The sequence below is a fragment of the Daucus carota genome, chromosome 8, assembly GCF_001625215.2.
Source record: "Daucus carota subsp. sativus chromosome 8, DH1 v3.0, whole genome shotgun sequence".
In the NCBI taxonomy this organism is placed as follows: domain Eukaryota; kingdom Viridiplantae; phylum Streptophyta; class Magnoliopsida; order Apiales; family Apiaceae; genus Daucus; species Daucus carota.
In genome coordinates, this window is record NC_030388.2 from 17,583,175 (window position 1) to 17,601,698 (window position 18,524).

An 18,524-nucleotide genomic window follows, 5' to 3' on the forward strand; every position below is an offset into this window, starting at 1 on the left:
TTCTTTAAATTTCAAAACTTACCCAAAATAGTGAATGGGTCCCACCACTTCTTCACTTTTCTTTACTTTTCACACTACTTTTACTCCACTATCTTGGGTCCCACCACTTCACCCATTTTTTCTTCTCTTTTCCACTACTTTATACATATTTTTTAATCTCCGTTTTTAATCTCCGTGCCCAACCCAACGATAAGAATTGGGAGGGACGGAGGGAGTAATAATAAAGGCTGGGCCAATCAGGAAATTAGTCGTCAACCCACTTGGGGGACCTTCAATCGAGGTGACGAGGTGCCCATTACGCTTTGGCCAAATCAAAAGCCTGGTGCAACCGGAATCACACGTGGTCGAGCCCAATTCGGTTTGGACGATTTTGAAGGTCCAAATCTAACCAAATTGTATCGAGTTATGAATTATGATATTACATGTGGTAGTTTTAGAAATGTAGCTCGGTTGAAGTGTAGGTACACATACTCTTTTATATATTGCTAACTGTATATGTCTGGTTAAGGCCAACTCCAACTATAGATCCAAATTCGAATCACCAAAAGATTCAAATTTAGGGCGAGATCCAAATTCTATTCCAACCATGTGATCCAAATATAGATTCAAATTCACTCATCCTTGTAATATTAATTTTAAATATTTTAAAAAAGATTAACTAATTTCATCATTAATTATAATAATACAATTAACGACTAGACAAAGATAAAATATTACAAAATAATTCGAAAAAGTTTAAATGGTACATAAAAATAAATTAAAAGCATTAAAATATTAGATTAAAATAATAATTCTCAGAATTAGTATATTTTCCCACAAATGCTCAATAAGTGTATTTCGAGGTTCAAGATTGGCAATATTTATCTTTGATTTTTCTGTAGCGATTGATAAATTGTTGAAATTTTATGTATTTTGAAATATTAATTTATAATTAGTCGTTGTTTTAATTATATTCTAATCTTTTTTTTAATAAATTATATTGAAATCTTAATTAATCTATTTTAATAACATTAACAAAATCATCAAATAATAAAAGTAATAATTTTTTAATGTTAAAAAGATTTGGATCAGTGAATAGTAGTGATCAAAATTTGGACCAGTACTGATCCAAATTTGGATCATTTTTTAGTCCAAGGTTGGAGTGGTTTGGGGCAGAACTGACCCAAATTTGAATTTCTAGATCACGGTTGGAGATGCCCTAAGAATTAGAAGTTGGTCTAAAAATATGTGAAATAAACACCACATCTCTCACAATAATAATCTAAAAGACATGTTTAGGTTTGTTTAAAAAATTTCTATAAATCAAAAATTAAATACATTTATAAACTTATTAATTATTATAAATAAATCAAGACGAAATAATAATTTAAGAAGTTCATTGGTATATATTTTATTGAGGAAATTAAAAAGAAAATAAAATAAAACCACCTATGTTATTTTATAAAAAAGTATAGCTTACACATTTTTGTCAAATAGACAAATTACAACACAAGAATTCATAATTTCTTTCCTGACTACCAGATAATTATGTTCGACCGAACTAATCTTGAAGTTTAAACTCAGTAGGTACATCATATACACCGAAAACGAAGAACGCATTCAGCCGAAGTTGAACATGATTATGTGGTTTTTTTATCCAAATTACCTAAACATCTGTACATAGTTCACACTTCACACCAGACTTGAACTTGACAATATTTCAACTAAACTCCAGGTGGCTCGGTCTGTCACAGGCATGGGTTGGTTTAGTCTTTTTGGGCAAGGATTAGTAGATCAATTATGTTGGTTAAGTAATTTCATTAATAGAGTTCATGAAATTGATAATACTCCTGCAGGCTACAGCTTCATGTGGTTAATCAACTAGTGCATTTTAGTTAAAAACTTATCATACTACATTTCAAGAACTCATCATAATATCTTCTTTTTTTTGTTACAAATGAGGAATTGTTCAAAGAGTTAATTACACTTTGTAACCCCTAGGTTTGCTCCAAACGCAGTTTAGTACCTGAACTATAAAACGTGGCAATATGCACCCTAAACTTGACATTCTTGTGCAAGTTGTAACCCCTAGTCACTATTCCGTCCAAATCTCCGTTAACTTTAACTGTAACAGTGTGTATATTAGTTTCTAACAGCTACTTTACCCACTTGTGACCCCTCAAAGCTTATGTATTATATTTTGAAATTATTTCTGAACACACACAACGATGTAAAAAAGATTAAAATAAATTTTAAAATATGTACTTATTTTAAAATTTTAAAATAAGTTACATTGTTTATTTAAAAATAAATAAATTTTCAGATTCTAAATCTATATACATATTTTTAAAATTATTTTAATTTTTTTTACATCATTGTGTGTGTTCAGAAATAATTTCAAAATATAATACATAATTTTTGAGGCCTCACAGGGAGTATAATAACTGTTAGAAACTGATATACACACAGTTACCTCTCAAACAATTAAAGTTAACAGTAGATTTGGACGGAATAGTGACTAGGGGTTACAACTTGCACGAGAATGTTAAGTTTAGGGTGTATATTGCCACGTTTTAAAGTTCAGGTACTAAACTGCGTTTGGAGCAAACATAGGGGTTCAAAGTTTAATTAACTCTTGTTCAAATAATTCTCAGAATGAGCCAAAGTCGAATACGAGTGTACCCGGACAACAGAGATAAACCAACCACTCGGGCTGGATACCAACCACTCGGCCTATCCAATGGTAAACAAAAAAATTGTACCAACATGTATAAAGAAGAGATACTTATAAGTTTCATGTCTAATTAGTTGAGGCAGATGCATCGCCTCTAGTAGTAGTAAATGCAGCTAAAGTAGTTCTGCATTTAGAACTCAACTGCCGCTAAGATTTTAGTTCTAGGAGTAACATCTATAAATGCTTACTAGCTAGTTTCACTTAGTACTAATTTCTAACCACACTCACAAGTATGAAACAGTTTTATTTCCTCTGTATGTTATGCATAGCTTCATTCGGTGCAGTTATCAGTACTAAAAAATATGACTCCATTTTTAGTTTTGGTGACTCCCTTGCTGACACCGGAAATTTCATACGTACGGGTGCCCTTGCATTCCCCGTCATTGCTGATCTTCCTTATGGGGAAACATTTTTTCGACGAGCAACTGGTCGATGTTCGAATGGACGCCTAATAGTTGATTTTATAGGTACACATATGGAGTACATTTTACTTATTTGTGTCTTTTTTAAGAATGGATTTGCCTGTTCTCATGCTCTGTTTTTGTTTGTCTTGACATCAGCTGAGGCATATGGATTACCCTATCTACCACCATATCTCGCAATTGAGGAGGGCCTCACGCATAAAAATGGGGTGAATTTTGCTGTTGCTGGTGCTACTGCACTTGACGCGAAGTTTTATGCTGACAAAAAGCTAGGGCACGTTCTATGGACGAACAATTCCTTAAGTGTTCAACTTGGCTGGTTCAAGAAGCTAAAACCAACCATATGCCATACCAAACAAGGTAACATAACAATCCCAAATGATACATGCCACATTTTTCATTGTTCGGGAACATGGATTTCATTTTAAGTGCTGGATCGTGATTCCATGGATTTCATATATACTACTAGTAATTAGCTAATCATTTGCATTGCAAAGTCATACATCATGCAATCCCTAGCTCCGGGTTTTTAAGAAGACAGCACATAATTATGTTTTGTTCGGCTAATTACAGAATGTGACAACTATTTCAAGAAGTCACTGTTTCTGGTTGGAGAGATTGGTGGAAATGACTACAATTACCCTGCTTTCGGTGGTGGAAGCCCTGAAGAGCTTAAAGCATTAGTGCCCCTAGTACTCGAAAAGATTATCTCAACAGCTGGTGTAAGTCTTCTCAACATTACCATCTGAATAATAAATTTATAGCTTTCAAAAAATGATTTCTGCAGACGATAAATTTTGTAATAATCAAGTAGATGCTGATCGCGGAAGGTGCAGTGGAGCTTCTTGTTCCGGGGAATTTGCCCATCGGTTGCAGCTCAGTGTACTTGACAATATTCCAAACTCCAGACAAGTCTGCGTATGATCAATACGGGTGCCTGAAAGCACATAACAGTTTTGCACAGTATCACAACAATCAACTCAAGCTTGCTCTGGGAAGATTGAGAAAGAAATATCCACATACTAAGATCATGTACGCAGATTACTACAATGCAGCTAAGCAATATGTTCACACTCCACGCCATCATGGTTGGTAACAATTTGATATTTCCAGTTGAGTACATTTTTTAAAACATGGGACTAGCCTGGTATGAAATAGAAAGAAACAAAAATGAACTTTAAGAAGGCCAAAAAGCATATAAATATTTCAACTGCGCAGTATGAACCCGCCACTCGAAATTAAATTCATGATTTCATCTCTACATATGTTGAGTAATTTTCCAGCAGAATCGCAATGTGGTTGTTGAAAGTCATTATGAGCTTTCGTTTGAGCTCTCTATTAATGTTTGAAACGATGCAGCATTGATGATCCACCGAACTAAAAGATGCGAAATTGTACAAGAGCCTGCTGTCTCCTATTTTAAGTCGGAGTTTAAAGCTGTTTATAATTTTAAATCGAAAAATATACGTCTTAAAGTCCGGGCATATAAGCCCAGACAAAGACGCTCTAAATATTAGAATCACTGATATGTGTGTGTGGTTAAAAATGCAGGATTTACGAATGGAGTTTTAGTTGCATGTTGTGGAGGAGGAGGACCCTTTAACTTCAACAATACAGCGAGGTGTGGGCACACCGGCTCCGAAGCATGCACTAATCCATCTACTTATGCTAACTGGGATGGGATTCACTTGACCGAGGCAGCTTATGGTTATATAGCTAAGGGTTTGATTAATGGCCCATTCACTATACCACCTATCTAGCAAAGACTTTAAAACTAGTGCAAGCTTTACGAGCGTAGCAACTATTGATTGTCACGAGCTGAGGTTCATTTTCAACCCAAATATTCTGTACGCTAATTCGGATATTATAATAAAATGAGTTTATAGTTAAAACTGAAAATGGGAGAGGATGTATATGGTCATTTTTCAATTAGTGTATTATTGTCCTTTATCGTTAGTGGTACGCCATACAGTAAAATTCTGTATACGCCATTGTGAAAAAGGGTAATTATACATGACTGTCATTACACAACCAGAGAACTAATTAGGCTTTAGAGAAGAGAAAAATGAGACCGAGAGGACTACCATTAAAGGTTCATTTGTTGAAATTTTCTGTTTGGCGGGGATTTTAGGCTATGTTCCTGAATTTATAAGTTAGAAACGGCTTTGTATATCAACTCTTGATTTTATAAGTTGATTTTTAGGTGAATGATTCACAATCATTCATTTATAAGCACAAAAAAGACACAAACTTCTGTTTGTAGATTTATTTTAATCTGATACTTAACGTTGAATGACAAGTCTTAAACTCACAAGACCTTTTGTAGATTTATTTTAATCTGATACTTAATGTTGAATGACAAGTCTTAAACTCACAAGACCTTTTAACCCGAATCACGACTTCTATTATATGTAATATTGTTATCATAAAAAAAACGGGGGCTCTTATACCGCCACCGTTGGATAGGGAACCACCAGATCTGAGCCGTTGGATGAGAAGAACTCCCTGCCATGAAACATTGCGGGGACTTAAAATCCTCGCAATGTTTTGCGAGGATTTTAAGTCCTCGCAATGTTTCATTGTGGGGTCTTGGTGAACAACTCCATTATCCACCTACCGTAAATACCTTTCTACAAGTTCCTTCTCTATTTTAATTAAAGTTTTTTACTTTGTAATTGAGATGAATTTATTTATTATATTGTTTATATTAATATATATATATATATATATATATATTCTTTTAAATTTTAAATAATATAAACTACTTATTTATGATATTATCTATATTAAAATAAATAGTTTCATTTAAACTTTTAATAATACTAGGAAATTATGCCCGCGCTTCGCGAGCTCCCATTATAATTATTTAAAAATAAATAAAATTAAGCATTGTGAATATGTTTTAAAAATATGTAAATTAATAATATTAATACCAGCAATTGCATAAGAGAGGATGATCATGAATACTTCCCTTGCTATGAAGAATTCACATATATCTGTAGTGATCCGAAAAAATAAATATATTTATTTATTCAAACTATTAATCCAAATTTTTTCTTAAAAAATAAATAGATGGCTGTAAGACCAGTAAATAAAGCTGTGAGATATATTTTTTACGATCATCGTTATATCTAAATAAAAATATTTTTTGCTTATAAGGAACAAACTATTAGAATTATGTTTTTCCTCAATATTTCAATTTAATCTAATACGCTGACAAATTGTATTTTTTGGATTTGGTACACATTGACTAAATGTATATCTCTCACTAAAACATTATTAATTTGAAAGCTAACTCTTCTTTACGCACATCAGTAGTATTGAACTCAAATTTGAAAATGTAACTATGTAAGGATGTATCTGATAAATTAGAGGATCTCGGATGAACTCCAGATTTTGATCCATTGTTGTCATGAATAAAAATGACATTAGAGTCATGAACACATATTAATAACACATGCATAAAAATCAAATTACAATAGCCAGTTACAGAATCAGAAGTAATTAAATCATTCTATTCATTTCGAGCGAATCATATTTCAGGATAGTAACAGCTTCTTTGTAGTACAACTATATAAATTTTGAAAAGAAATCGTTAAAGGATGCACCGCATCTCCTCTCCTTTGTCTTCGTACCCTGATCCTGATCCTGCCACCATCACCTAATACTGGACATATCACTTATACTGATAAAGTGGAAGGGTTATTTTCTTCATATCGTTTGATCCATACAACGGGGCATTTATTTTCATGACACCTGGGTGTAGATATAAAATGTTAACACCTTTTGCAGAATATAATCACAACAATAATTTTTGCAAAACAACAAACAACAATTTGAGATTTAGTTTTGAGTTTCACTACATCGACATATATAAGACTTGATCGATATATAAAAGTGATTTAGTTCAAAGGTCTTAACTCACCATTCCCATGTTCTGGCCTAGAATGAAAAGTTTGCTTAGACTCCATGATTGTTTGTGTGTCTGCATTTAAAGTATTATGGAACATAAAAAAGTTTACATATGCTCACAGGAAGCACAAAATCGTTATAATCAGACTAACTTACAATATACACCAAAAACATATTGGAATAAAATTCCTCTTTAGCACATCACAAAATTGCAAAGATTATGCAGAGATAATAAAATTTTTGAATGAAATCATCAGATGCTTGGGATAGTTTGTACAATAACTTCATCCGACACAACATCATCAATTACAGTGGCCTAAAACAGAAGAAATGAGAATAAATAGCAGAGCTTAGCAGAGCATCGGGTAAAAGCAAAAATAGTAAAAAAAAACATGGGTATAAGGCGATTATTTTTTTGGATAGGTCATGCCTTTTTCAATACAAAATCCTTACTCCTTCACTAACAATTATTAAGAATATATTAAGTTTGTGGGAATGGAAAACAACAGTTTATAAAAATCCACCCATTTACGGCCTCCACTGTGTTCCAAGAGTAGTGTAAGAGTAGTCTAATGTGTTCCAAGAGTAGTTTGATTCGATGAAAGACTAAGACAGACAGAAAAGCAAGCAATGCATGTTGTAAAGTTCTTAGTGTGTACTAAAAGAAAGAAGAATAATACAACTAAATTAAAATTGTATTAGCAATACATTAAGACTGCGGCCGGTGAAAATTAGATGCAAATTCAAGCACAATTAATACAGACACATACCTCTCCCACGTGCTGAGCATCACCAAGCATGCAAACCTTCATATTAGGTTTGGGAATGTGTGGCAATTTAACCGAACCACTGAAACGCTTGTCTTTCTAGGGATCATGTCCGATCTGAAGTTCAATAGTTTCGGTGAACTTGTGTCCCTTTTCTTTTGCATCAATAGTAATCTGCCTGATGGCTTCTCTAACAGCATCACTTTGTAGCTTACAATATCTAATGGGCAATAAAAGAACTCATGCATGCAATTAAGATTACTGGAAATACAATTCTAAATAAAACATTAAGTAAATCTCAGCTTATACATAAAAGTGAAAGATGTCCTACTATATTAAACAGAAAGTAAAAAAAACATACAACTTCAAGCACAAAAGAAATATGATATAAGCAAAATTGCCTTTCTCTTGATTGTCAAAAAGATACAATGTAACCGGAACAAATCATGACAACTTCTACAATTTGAGTACATATACTGCAATGGCATGGCACTGGGATTTTATTGTGACTGCTATGTGTTAAAAGGATATGAAAACTACCCTAACAAGTCAGCGATTAAACCTGTCACGCTGTATAGTTTCTACGGTGTTACTGATGTGGTATAAATTAGCCACAGCTTCTAACCCGTGTCACCAATTTCTGGATATAAAATGTTGTACTTTGTTCTGATTTAGTCATTTAGGTCTAGTAGACACCCTTAACTATTCTTAGGAGATATCTTTATTTGTGCCAGTACATTGATAATATATGTTAATTGGCGATGCGGCAAATTTCTATAGTGTATGATGTCTATTGGTTTTCTGTTGTGCAGTCCAAGCCTATTTGCAATCACAAAATATTACTATGTTTTTGTATCATATTTTTTTACATTATAAAATCCGAACAGTGGGAGCTAGGTGTTTCTTGAAGTGGCCACCCTTTGTGTATCGCAAAGGGCAGCTAGGTGTTTTCTGAAGTGGTCACCCTTTGTGTATCGCAAAGGACAATGCTGATATATGCAAGTGGGTTGGCATTGCGGTACTTATAGTTCAGGTATGCGATGGTTCGTTGTCCATATTTCCTGTTATACTACCTTTGTTTTGTACTGTTAGTTCCCATCGACACATTCAGTTTTGTAACTTGAATATTTGAAGCGATATAATTAAGTATTGGGCAATAACATTCATACTTGGCTGCATATTTTTAATTCTTTTAACCATGCATCTCCATTTTTTCAGTCTCTATTGCACTTTGGAAACTATTCTGAATGCAAAAATCAACCAAACTGGCATTTTAAGTGTTAAGTTTATTGCGTAAAAACTATAAAAATATCCAAATAAGTAGCATAGCAAGTGTTGGAGAATTGAAGCTATCCAATGTATATAGGTTAGCTGTTAGATTAATATCTTTTGCTGCAAAAATGCAGCTTGTAATATACACATGCAAGTTCATTATTATTAATTAAAAAATATAGATGTTTAGTACTTCATCTTTTGTAGTAAATATAATTGAATAGAAGAACATAATTATATACTTGTCATAACTAATAATTCAGCAAATTGGACAACACCAGTATTGATATGTGACGATAGTTAGTGCTGTAGAGAAACTTATGAACCATCAATAGTCAGAGTGATGTGTGGTACGCGAAATAGTCAATCAGGAAAGGGTTGCTCCTACTTTGGTATCCGAGTCCTCTTGTAAACATCTCTTATACCTAATAAAATGGTCCTTTCCTGGTCTAGTGGTGTATGCAACTTTCTTCTTTTCAAATTACCTACTTGACATGTGATATTTTTGTTGTATGACTTTTTCAATTAGACTGTCTATATACGAAACAGGTTGCCTTTATTAAGGTAGTGATGATCAAATAATAGTTTGCAGGTGTTCAATAACTAAGATTGAATTTTCAATTAACATACCTATCAAATAAAAAGAATATGTAAACCACTCGAGCAATTAAACATTTTGCAGTCTAGCAAATCAGCTTTAATAATTAGAAGACAGGGGAAATACATTTTAAGATTATCATGGCCAAAACCATGACAACAAAACACAATGTACATAACTGGTTAAAATGCATACCTGCAAGAGCGAAATTCTGAATGTCAGCTTCAGAAAGTTCCAGATCATCGATACCAGTTGTTCTCCTTTGTTTCATGAGAATATCTTCCGACATACATCTCCAGTGCCGAATCCAAGTGGCAAGAACAGTATGAGCATTCTGTATAAAATGCATTTTGTCCCGGCTGATATATTGATCAGGATATGAACTTATAATAACCTTTGAGCTTCTGAAACTGTCAATTTGGGAACAGCCAGCATTTCCACAGCAACCTTCTATAGTACTTGTCGCATCGAACCCTATCAAAAAACATATAAAATTACATCCCCTAATCTTAAATGGCCATTAAATTTATGATTGAAAAAGGTACAAAGATCCTCCCGCTTCCAACCGTGCAAGACTTGACATTTATTTATGCACAAAACTATATAGAAGTTCCATTTGAATTAAAAATTATAAGCAAACAAATATAACAGATTCAAGGTAGCTTACTTTGCACATGTCAATAATTCATAGGCTACACGATTGTAAAGGGTGTGCTTAGTTTTGAGGAAGATTTAAACGATGCTCAGATAACTTAGATATTATGACCTGTCAATTCATGTAAACTAATATAAAAACAGTGCTAACAGTATATGAAAATCTTCTTGCAATACTATAAATATATAACCTGCCATAATAGTTGCATTAGAGAAGTAGCGAGCAGATCTGGCAATTTAAATGTCCCGTCTTATAAGGGAATTATTTCCATCAGATACGAAACTAATTACTTGCACCTGGAAACCATCACTCCACTGGTTAATCAATATTGAAAATTTAAGTGGCCTGTCTTATAAGGGAATTATGCCCGCGCTTCGCGTGCGGGTAGATTATTAAAATTTTCATTAAAATGAGGTCGGAAAATAAATTAGTGATGCCCTTTCTTTGCGCCCTTTGCCTCTGCAGTCCTTGCACATTGAGCTGCCACCAAAATAATTAGTGATGCCTCATCATGGAGGTATCTGAATAATGCCTCATTAGTGGCTACTGCGGAGGCTGCAACAGCTACTCACATTACTGATTTACATATTTTCAAAATCACTTCCTATACTGTCTCCTGAGTGCAGGTGTACCACATCAGCCTTCCAACTGCACAGTAATCATACCTAGCTTAGCGTTTTCTTTAATCTAAACAACAATGTCTTATGCTGAGTTTCTCAACTCCTCACTGCCAGCCAAATTTCGACCTGTTCTACTGACTTCTGTGGAATACTTGTAAAATTGTTACCTGGCTTGTGCTGTTTACATCAAAGACTAAAATGATGATTTAAATTAGTCATTGTTATATACTTTGATCTCACTGTTTCAGATATAGAGCTTTTATTCACTACGGTCATACTATATTAGATTATATCACATAATATTTATTAACTATCATATACAGGATTTAAAATTATTTGAAAAGACCATATCATGTACTTTATAATCATTTATAATTTCATTGTCAAAAATAATGAATTCTCTTAATATTGAAATAACTATTGATAAGAAAGTATTCTAATTGTCCAAAAATTCTAACACCCAGCAGACCTGTTTCAAAAATCAAGTCATCGAATAAATGTGTCAACAATTATTTAGGTGCAGAGAGATCAAATTGGCACACATTCCGCAGATTTTATCATCCTTAGCAGTTTTCATCCTCATTTTGAATTCAAATCATATTCTTATATTCCAAAACTTCTAAGTGCATAAAATGCAACTTGACACACTTAATGGTGCAAAAGAACAATAAAGCACTTTGATGCATATGGTACTTTATAAACACTTAGCAGATATAGAAATACTCCTATCATGAAATATATTTATTAAGCTACTGCCTTTTACTCAGTAAAAAACTTTATGGATCCTCAAATATCTAGCACTACACTCCAAGTGCAGCAGCAAAAACCGAAAAAGAACTACTATACGAAGATAATACCTTTGGTGGCATCCAATCCACACCATAAAGCAAAGACGCTTCATCATACAGGATCTAACAGCAGCAACAAAAAGTGTGCTCCTGAAGAAACGGGTATTTCCATCATATAGTTCACCGTATTGAGTCAATGACTTAACATCTGCAATTGGCACTGGACCTGATGGTTGGCACATAAACAGATTCAGGACAATAATAAAATATTGCCAGAAATGGACTTCAAGATTAGTTAGCCAATGAAACATTACCAAGTTCATTATCAAATGCAAGGCAGTATGCTTTCAGCTCACGATCAGTCTCCCTGTTCATACGTTGACCTCTCAAGAAGGCTGACTCTGTAACGGTTGCTGATGTGTTCTCCTTTGGCTGACAATCAACAGAGATCTATGTAAGCAGATACCTTCCTTAAGAGGCTATAGCCATTTTATCCGACATCATCATAACATATCCAGGCTCGACTGTTAATTGTTAAGTTAATTATGCAAATTATGTATCAAGCTATACAGGTTTTTTAATCAATCTAATCCTCTGTTGGACTCTGAATATCATATCAGTGCCAGGAGCATACTCATAACTCAAATAATCCTAATATGACTAATTTATAAAGTTATGAGGTTAAGTTATATAATTGTCCATAAATGATAATAAGAAAGAACACAATAAATCGGGGGAAACTACCTTTATAGCCGCAGTTAACATCCCCAGCTGCGGGTAGGCAAGCCCCAAAGCCTGAAATATGAAAAGAAAGGGTTAAACACATATAGATGTATAAATATACATTAAATCCTATATCAGAGAAGGCGGGAAGGATGCTTGAAATGGTTAATGCATCAAGCTCGTGTATATCTTCCTCCAGGCTGTCGTATAAAGCATATATGGAATTGCCTGCCCTTTCATGTACAAATAATTTGATATCAATACAACTAAGTAGACGTAACGAATATGTTATTAAGGACTTTCTTACCCTCAAACAATCAGAAAGGATGGAAGGAGTGATAAGCTTGAACTTGGGAACTTCAGAGAGAAGCTTATCATAGGTTGGCTTATCAAACAACACCATGTTGTTGACCTTCTCTTTTTGCTTTCCTTCGTTCCACTTCTGCAGTATATAAGGAAAATTCGACATGTTTGAACTAAATAAAAACATAGAAGTACCCAATATCCTTCCGATGCTTCTAATCCCAGCAGAAGCAACACCAAACCAAATCTGTGGAAATCACTAACCCCACACTGCAGCATAAATCCATGACACTGATCCACAACTGCACTAAAAAATACCACCAGCTATCCACACATGACATCCAGACCCCACAGCACATGCAATTAACCACCCTAGAAAGAACTCCACTGATACTACATCAAGCTGAATAGGAAGAAACAAAACTCCAATGCATGCACCGGACTCTATGAAGAATATAGAAAAAATCAACACCTGGCTTGAAAACAAAAGCATTGTGATTGATTTATTGATTTCCCTGGAAGGTGTAATTAGTTATCTCCAGCTTTAACCAAGGTGTTGAACATAGAAAAAATCAACACCTGGAAGGGATTCTGACTTGTCTATCGATAGAAAACACGCATTAGAAATTTGAACAGACACTACTTTCATGTACTCATAAAAGTTCAAGTTTATAGATAATCATAAGGTTCAACATATACCTTACTGCACATCTCCAGAATTTCTCTAATAGGGCGCAAAAATTCTACAACATATGATTTATGCAACAACTTTGAATACAAATACCAGCATAATAATGGTTACTATATGCAACAAACAAAAGTACACTTCTATAATACCTGATTTCATAATCATTCATAAATCACAAATACAAATAGAGAGAATCAATAAATGAAAAAGAGAAGAAATAAGTAGAGAAAGGAGTGTGTTTGTAACAAACCTGTGCAACACCTGTATCATTGAAAAAGCACTAAAAATATATACAATAGAGAATAGCTAACAAATGGAGAATCACGGATAGTATGTTTACAAAAACAAATTAATAACGTCAATCCAGATATCGTTGATGATGACAAATGATTTGAAATGATAAAAACTAATTGGTTATGATTAATTTGAAATTGATAACTCCTAGCTAATATTGCGGAAGTTATCAGCAGACAAGCCTTTCAAATTAGTATAGTTATCAGAAATGGGTAATTTCTGGGTTTACCCGGTTAAGTAATGAATCTATTCTTTTTGTGTTTAATTAGGAAGACCCTAAGAATAGGAGTAAGCGTATCCAATGAATTTAAACGGAGATATACAAAATTACACAATTGTAGAATTGCAGAAGATTAAAACTATTTGGCTATTATTGCCCCGAACTAAGATAATAAACTTATATAATGTAGATGGTTATAGGTGAATTCATAGCTCTTACTATTTGGCTGTTATTGCCCCGAACTAAAATTGTTGAATGCTTAGATACATAGCTCTTACAACACTGTTCAAAACAGTTCTTCGAGCATTCTTGTCTTCCTTCTTTACCTGAAATGTCAAATGGAAAGTAATCAGATATGTAGTAGCATAGATATATTAAAATGTAGTGGAAAGATGGATTAAAGTCGTCAATGGTATCACTTACCACTTCAAATGAGTCAAATAAAATCCTGGATTCAAAAAGAATCCAATCCACGTGCAAGTCCTGTGATTACAATCGACTTATATTCAAGCAAACAAAGTGATGAAGTTCAACAGGGACAATTAACATAAAATTCTCTCATAACTTTTATCAAACATTAAAAATGCAGAATCAAAACCACAACTTTTATCAAACATCTAAAGTCACGAACAACAAATTTGAAAATTATTTGAGTTTTTAAATAGAGGGAAAGGATAATACAAACATATGTATATTAGGATCCAGATTTTCATTCGATCCAAACATAGGCCTTGATTGTTTACTGCTTGCAAACGCGTCCTCAACGGTGTATGTAGCTGAACCCATCCCAGTGTCAAGGCTAGCAGACCTATGCTGCGGTATCGGATATACACAAGATTGATCTGAAGGCGACTGCAACACAGTAGAAAACAATTAGCCCAGGAGAAAAGAGTAAAACACAGGAAGCATACATCGATTGATTCATTTGCTGGCATTGTGATGATATTTCGATTCATTCCTGCAATTGATGTTGTACAGATTATGATCACTACATGTGTTCTCGAAAAACATATACACAGAACACAGATTCAAAACACAAAACGGGGATAAAAAAACACGACCTGAAGATGTATACATCGATGGCAGAAGATTCCGAGATGATCCATAAAGCTTGAAGATGGTTTTGCAAGATCTGGAATTCAAAATTTTGAAATAGGACGTGGGAAATAAGGTAACAGAAAAACACGATCAATTATCCGAAAGATAAAAACTGAAACGGGTAAATGGGTTAACGGAGCAGGCAAATTAGTGGGTATTTTGTGGAGTTTTTTTGAGCCTTCGCTAGCATGTATTAAGAGTATATAATCGCAATACTTTGTAACTGAAATGATTTATTATTATATTATTTATATTAAAAATTTATTTATTATTTATATTATATTATATTATTTTATTTTTAACTTTTTTCCTACGCATAAAAGGATTTGTAACGGAAGTATAATCGAAATTAACATGATCACTATGGAAACTAGAATTATTATCAAATAAATATTCCATAAGGTAAAGAGGAGTACCTTTTTTGATCTTCAAAACGTTCAAAATGAAAGATTGAAATGGGTGTAAGAGATGGAGTATTTTTGTTGTAACTGGTAGCTGGAAAAATGAATTACCGTCCCCGCAATATATAAAACATTGCGGTATCACCACTCCCCGCAATGAAACATTACAGGGACCAATTCTCCCCGCAATGAAACATTGCGGAGATAAATGACACGATCAATTTTAATATTAAAATATTATATTATATTATTAATTTAATATATTTTTCTTTTTTTGATATTATTATTAATATACAATAAAATTGATTTATTATCAAATTTTATTTCAAAGGTTATATATCTTTGAAACGAATAGTTGATAAGGAAATTTTCTTTGTCAAATTGCCATTATTATCTCCCTTGTAACTCAAAGGTACACTGTTCGTAGGGCTGAGCAGAACCGAACCAGAACCGAAGAACCGAACCGAACAGCAGTAATTCGGTCCGGTTCGGTTCCAACCTTTTGAAAATTTCGGTTTTTTCGGTTTTTCGGTCCGGACCGAATTAAATTTCGGTTCGGTCCGGTTCTTTTGAAAAAAATTCGGTTCTGGACCGAATAGACCGAACTATTTATATTAATAATATAATATATTAAATATAATACTTGTGTTAATAATATGTAAGTATAGAGCAGCCACTGAGTCACAGACTTGAGTACATGACTACATACCCAGTACCCTAATCGCCGTCCCGCCTCATACCAAAACCCCAGAATCAAAGATCCATACAATCAAGTAGAGATTCAAGCATCTGTGATCAATTTGCGAATCAAGCAATCAAGTCTGAAATAGGTGCAACCTGTAAGTTGAACTTGCTTTTGATAATCAGTTGCCGACTTGCGTTACCAGTAAGCAGTAGCCACTGATAGTTAGATTACATTGTTATTAGTTATTACAAAGACTTGGCCAGCAATATATCTGTCACAGTTCGTCAGCTTTTTCATATTTTTGAAAAAAAATTCGGTTCTGTGAGAAAGAACCGAACCGAACCGAGTTATTTCGGTTCGGTTCCGGTTCGGTCCATATGTTAATTTCGGTCCGGTTCGGTCCGTAAAAAATTAGAAATTCGGTTTTCGGTTCTTTCGGTTCGGTCCGGAACCGGACCGAACCGACCGAATGCTCAGCTCTAACTGTTCGAATCCTGATAAGTGAGTTTTGGAATAAAACATACTCCCCGCAATGATTCATTGCAAGGTATCTTTTAGAAAATAACATATTCCCACAATGATTTATTGCGGGGTATTGCTTAAAGAATAACCTCCCCGCAATGAGTTATTGCGGGTGTGTATTGAAAAATGAACTAGCCACCTCACCCATCCATCGTTTAAATGAAGAATTAACTCCCCACAAGGAATCATTGCGGGTACATAATCCCCACAATATTTCATTGCGGGGATGAAAATTATGTACATTCTCCCCGCTATACTTCATTACGGGGAAGATAATGTTACTCTTATTATTCAAAATATTGGAAAAACTTCAATAAGTGTTAAGAATTTATTCGACTTTAGCTAAAGATATTAATTATATGTGTTCTTATTAATATTCAACCAATTTAAGTAATGTTTATTAATAATTTCAATATTTATCTTTGATTTGCATATGTTCGGGTATATTTGAAAACACTACTTGTAAGTTGTACATAAGAGAATTAGAAAAAGTCAATAATCTGTAAAATAAAAAAAAAGAATTCGACTTTAGCTAAAAAAAATATTAATTATACGTGTTCATACTAATATTAATCAGTTTCAGTACGTTTATTCATAATTTTGATATTTGCCTTTAATTTTCGTATGTTCTGAGTATATTTGAAAACACTGCTTGTACGTATAAGTATTGTCTTGACGTGATTTATATATTAAACACCAAATTATCATTAAACATTTTTACAATAAAAATTATTTTTCAAATAATCTTTCAAAATTGAAGAGAAATTTTAAAAAACATAAATTTTATCTTCTTGTTATAAAGAATAAACTAAAAATTAGATAATGAATTGTTAATAACTAATTTTAAAATATATTTTTAACAATTCAAAATTAGTATCAAAATATAGATTGAATAAATATTAAAAATTAATTAACCTTAAAAGAACATGTGAACAACATAGTTCAAACATGTGCTCGATATATTTAAGAAACAAGTATAAATATTCAAATAAGTAAAATTATCTGCATAACGAAACGACATACAAAATCCAATAGGATAAAAATATAAAGAAATTAGATAGAAGTTTATTTCTATATTATACTAAGAAAAATCAAAAATTTATTACTATTTCTAACCTTAACAATATTTTTAATTTAATAATGATAAATGATAATAAATTAATATATAAACTCTACAAGGCATATGATATGTGAAGTAGGGCTGCACATGGGCTGGGTTGGGCCGGTTTCGGCCATTCAAGCGACCCAACCCATTTAGTACGGGTTATAAAAATTTAACCCATTAATCATAAAAAGAATTATAAACCCAACCCTACTAATTGTATGACGGGTTGGGTTGGTTGGGGTAGGGTTGATCGGGTTGAAAAATTTGCAAGATAAGCATAATCCAAAATATGTTTTGCACCATTTTGTTGTATACAATTAGCAATAACATAGGACATTGCACCGATACAAAATATCAGGTGCTTTTAGAGTGCAGATATTCTCTTCATATTAAGGTGGACAACTGAATCTTAATACACTACTAACTATTAAAAATCATGTTTCCGCCATGATATATAATCGTAAAAACTAGCAATGTGAGTCGTTTGATTTGAACTATAAAGCTTTATTTCTAATTGTTTCTGCACACTGCACTACACTCACTGCACATTCTATCATCAAATAAGTAAATATAGTTCTGTGAGCAACCAAAAATATTCTACTCCCTCCGTCTCTTATTACTTTTCCTGTTTCTCTCTAGCATGTTTGCCAATACACACTTTTGATTCTTAATATCATTAATTTTGTATTAGTATTAAATATAAAAACTTCATTGTATTAAGGTGCTCGTGAATACGAA

The 18,524-nt window shown here is 33.2% G+C and overlaps 2 protein-coding genes across 6 annotated transcripts; one reads left to right on the forward strand and one right to left on the reverse strand.

Annotated features, from left to right (window-relative positions):
* Window positions 1–2,904: 2,904 nt before the first annotated feature.
* On the forward strand, window positions 2,905–5,034 carry LOC108197799 (GDSL esterase/lipase At5g45910). Its single transcript, XM_017365505.2, has 5 exons — window positions 2,905–3,180; window positions 3,274–3,495; window positions 3,709–3,857; window positions 3,950–4,223; window positions 4,687–5,034. The coding sequence occupies exons 1-5, from the start codon at window positions 2,946–2,948 to the stop codon at window positions 4,893–4,895; spliced, it is 1,089 nt and encodes a 362-aa protein (XP_017220994.1). The 5' UTR covers window positions 2,905–2,945; the 3' UTR covers window positions 4,896–5,034.
* A 1,537-nt stretch (window positions 5,035–6,571) lies between these two features.
* Window positions 6,572–15,151, reverse strand: LOC108198964 (uncharacterized). Of its 5 annotated transcripts, XR_010286151.1 has the most exons (11): window positions 15,037–15,151; window positions 14,661–14,933; window positions 14,399–14,458; window positions 12,778–14,301; window positions 12,492–12,542; window positions 12,062–12,179; window positions 11,817–11,973; window positions 9,880–10,158; window positions 7,818–8,034; window positions 7,061–7,120; window positions 6,572–6,891 (listed from the first exon to the last, which is right to left on the reverse strand). XR_010286151.1 is itself a non-coding variant. In XM_064082502.1 (9 exons), the coding sequence occupies exons 4-9, from the start codon at window positions 13,050–13,052 to the stop codon at window positions 10,921–10,923; spliced, it is 543 nt and encodes a 180-aa protein (XP_063938572.1). In that variant the 5' UTR covers window positions 13,053–14,301; window positions 14,399–14,458; window positions 14,661–14,933; window positions 15,037–15,151; the 3' UTR covers window positions 10,782–10,920. The 5 variants fall into 5 exon arrangements, 3 of the variants coding, with proteins under 3 accessions (XP_063938572.1, XP_063938570.1, XP_063938571.1); XR_010286150.1 differs by lacking the exon at window positions 7,061–7,120; XM_064082502.1 differs by lacking the exons at window positions 6,572–6,891; window positions 7,061–7,120; window positions 7,818–8,034; window positions 9,880–10,158 and adding an exon at window positions 10,782–10,987 and having other exon boundaries at window positions 12,778–12,912; window positions 13,038–14,301.
* Window positions 15,152–18,524: the final 3,373 nt, after the last annotated feature.